At 37.4% G+C, this 3,851-nt stretch overlaps 1 protein-coding gene across 1 annotated transcript in view; it reads left to right on the top strand.

The window, feature by feature from the left end:
• LOC106884467 (neprilysin-1) overlaps nucleotides 1-3,845 on the top strand; it is a 187,219-nt gene extending 183,374 nt beyond the window's left edge. The window contains exons 17-19 of the mRNA XM_052972063.1: nucleotides 1,437-1,535; nucleotides 2,374-2,450; nucleotides 3,566-3,845. Of these exons, the coding sequence (XP_052828023.1) occupies nucleotides 1,437-1,535; nucleotides 2,374-2,450; nucleotides 3,566-3,665 (276 nt within the window). The 3' untranslated portion in view covers nucleotides 3,666-3,845. The remainder of the gene's footprint in view (nucleotides 1-1,436; nucleotides 1,536-2,373; nucleotides 2,451-3,565) is intronic.
• The last annotated feature ends 6 nt before the right edge of the window (nucleotides 3,846-3,851 follow it).

Consider the following 3,851-nt stretch of genomic DNA (forward strand, 5'->3'; position numbering starts at 1 on the left):
TATATATATATATATATATATATATATATATATACACACGCACACTCCCTCTCACATACACACCACACACACAACCACACGCACACACGCACACACGCATACACAAACACAACGCTAACGAAACATCATAGATTCCGTCAAACACTTCGTGGCATACGAGTGGTTGAGAGATGAAGTGTTCCACGAAAGGCCTGACTGGAGGCCTAACCTTCCGAGTTCTTTACAGGGCTTAGAGAACTGAAGGACTGCTGCAATAAGTGTGCCACTGTAAGCGGGGAATATGTTGAATGATATCATAATTAACTCTTGTATTTTCTTTTATCCAAAGCCAAGAACTCTTCAGCACCCACTCGTAGAATCTCGAAGTGACATACCTGACACAATTCCTCATGTCACAAACAATTACCGATTGTGGGTCTCATAGCCAGATCCTCGTTAATATTTTCTTTCTGTCTCTCCTGATCATCACACTCTACAAAAGCAACTTCCCGGATAGATTTCGTCATCGATACAAAGTTAAATAACAGCCTTTAAAAAAAGGTTGCAGGGTTTATTTGATCTGTCCATTCCCCCGATGCACGTTAAAACAAGTAACATACATATTCCTATCGAAGTAGTATAAACATATAATTCTCCTGATTGACCAACACTTTCAATAATTAAATGAGATCAGAAATGACTAAAATGAAAAATATTGAAAGGCATTTCAGAGGTGGCTACGCTAATCTTTCAAACAGACATGGAATTACATATATAACATTAGAACATTATACGTTTGAAATCTTAGAATTTGACAGGGGGATCAATCGTGAATCATTATTTCTCGAGCCTCAAGTGAATACACACCGTCTCTTTCTCCCACTTCTCTGTTGTCCTTAAATCACACCGGTTCATACTAAACATCCTTCAAATAAACGTCACCATTTCTACTCAAGCTGGAAAAACTATAATCAATTTCTTCTTTCTCAGATTAAATTCTTGCTATTCTTTTTGTTACTCTTTTTATCTTCTTCATATTATATCATGGATAAAAGATGCACCACTCAGATTTTTAGATTCGAAATCGCCTTTAATTTTGAAGTTTTGTTCGAATGTTGAAAATGTATTAATTGACAAACCTAATTGAGGAGCCTCTCAGGAGCCATTCACTCATATAGAAATGGCAGTTAAATCTCCCTCAACTTATACTCTGCAATCTTAAACAAATAACACACATTTGAAGATGTAGTTCGAGGCAAAGAATCAAGAAATAATCCTGGATATAGATTAGGACAACTAAGGTCCGATGTTAATCTTGTTCTAACCAAAATAGATCAATTGAAATAGTATGAAAATGAATTGATTCTTCGGCATTTGCCAATTTTCTTTGTTAAACAACTTGAAATATGATAGAATTTTCAGAAAGTCATTGCATTAATTCTTTATTTACATTTTAGGCTTACAAGAACTGGATCCGTAAGCGAGGAGCAGAAGAGCCGAAACTACCCGGTCTTAACTATACCCATGAACAATTGTTCTTCCTGGGATTTGCGCAGGTTAGTGGTTTGAAACAGCTATTTACCGCAAATGAATATTATAACATATACTTTCTACGTCTTAGTACTTGAGGAAGTTGAAAATTATCCGCACGTTCGCCATAAAATATCACATTGCCTCCTGCGCATGTGTACTTATAGTTAGTACTATTGTGGTCCCATGATCAAAGGTTGAGCTTGATGGCGCCATTTTTCTTTCTGACTTTACGGTGTAAGCATGATCGCTCTGCTAGCAATGTGCACCAAACTGAACAAAGAGCAGTCACCCGATTGCTCTGGTCGCAAGGTGTGTCACGTGCTAAAATTTATCAGAGACAATATGGGTGCCAAGAGAGCTTACTGCAGAGGAAAAGTGCAAGCATTTTGAGGTCTGCCAACGTTTACCCGATCGCTACAAAAATGAGGGCGACAAATTTTTAAGTACAATAGTCACAAAAGATGAAACGTGGGTCCATCTTTATGCGGCAGATTCCAGACCAACCGAAAACCTTCATTTTGGAAGGAATATGCAGGCTTGTGGACCGCTGGACCAAGTGCATCGAAAAGGAAAGAGGCTATATAGAAAAATGACGTACATGTTTATCCCCTGCCTTTGTGTAAATACAATGAAAAAACAAGGGTGCGTATAATTTTTAACACTCCCTTTACGTGGGGGTGTGCATGTTACGTGTAGTGCATGTTTATAACATTTCAACGTAGTTTCATCCTGGCAAACTACGTGACCGTCGGTGATAACAGTGAGGATTGTTGTTGTAGTTCTATTACTAGTTACAACAGTTGCAGTAGATTTTATTCTAATACAATGAGCGTTGATTGAATGTTATTGACTTTATTTCAGGTTTGGTGTGGGAACATGCGGCCCCAGTATGCACAGAACCGCATTTTGTCTGGGTACCACAGCCCAGGTCGATTTCGGTAAGCAAACATTTCCTATGATATCTTAATGTTACTTGTCTCTCAGACATTTTAACTTGCTCATTAAATATACCTGACAAATATTTGTGGCCAATCAGTCCAATTAATCTTCATCAATTAAGAATGTTGTGTCTTTCGCAATGTGGAGAGTCTATTAGACAGAAACATTGGCAATTCGCTGTGCGCAAGTAGACAGGATGTAACGGATTGTTGCGTCAAGTTTCCAATTACCGAAATAGGAAAACTGTAGTTGTCTTTTAGCGTGCGTGTGCGAGTGCATGTGCACGTGCGTATGCTTTTGTGTATGTTCGTATGTAAATGGATGTGAGTAGGTGTGGACGGACGTACATATTTTCAAGGGAAGCAACTCCAGAAGGTAAAAGATTCAGGGGAGACAAATGTAAACTTTAAGCACCTAACACAAATCTAGTAGCAGTATAAGAAATCTAGTCAACTTTCTTGTGAGGTCATGGTTGGACAAGGACAACTCATTGGACAAAGTTAAATAGCCATACAATTTACACATCGTAGTTTCTGTAATACCAGGGAGAGGTATTGTATATGTATGTGTGCGTGTTTTATGTGTGAGTGTGTGTGAGTTGTGTGCGTGCGTGTTTTGTGTGTGAGTGTGTGTGTGTGTGTATGTCTATGTATATACATACATATATATATATAGTTAAGTTAGAATTACCACATTTGATACATGGTGTGTTAATTAGTGAAAGACATGTAGTTATACAGAGAAGAAAAAACAAAATGAACCAATAAAAGTAAAGCATACTCCACAGAAAATGTACATAAAACGATGATAATGATGTGACATATCCAGCGATATAACTACATAGCATCGTGATCTTACGTTCTATAGAGCGAAAAGTTGATTTAGATACTTCCAATCATGCATTAGAAGTTTCAAAAGCATCCGAACGAAATGTCTCTATATAGACATAATATGTATGGAACTTATCCAACTGTGAATATAAGACGTCATACCAGGAAATATAACACGAAATCTGAAACTAGCAGCGCATAAATGTTGTCATAACTTTGAAATAATTGGTTTAAATATGTAAATATGTATTATAACGGGAATTTTTTGTTTCGTTTTGCAACAGGGTTATTGGTACACTGCATAACTCGAAGGAATTTTCAGAAGCCTTCAACTGCCCAAAGGGCAGCTACATGAATCCAGAGAAGAAGTGCTCAGTGTGGTGAGAAAGTATTTGACGGTTCACTGCATAGTGCCACACTCAACATTTCTATGTGTTTTCTCCTCGGTGTACTTTCAATTTCTGGTGACTGAACATTATTACCTCGAGCAAACGTACAAATGAGAGGACACTACAAAAGAGGTTTTAACACTATAAAATCCACCAACAAATATATATATGTATATATATA

Source organism: Octopus bimaculoides, chromosome 12, assembly GCF_001194135.2.
Source record: "Octopus bimaculoides isolate UCB-OBI-ISO-001 chromosome 12, ASM119413v2, whole genome shotgun sequence".
NCBI classification, from domain to species: Eukaryota; Metazoa; Mollusca; class Cephalopoda; order Octopoda; family Octopodidae; genus Octopus; species Octopus bimaculoides.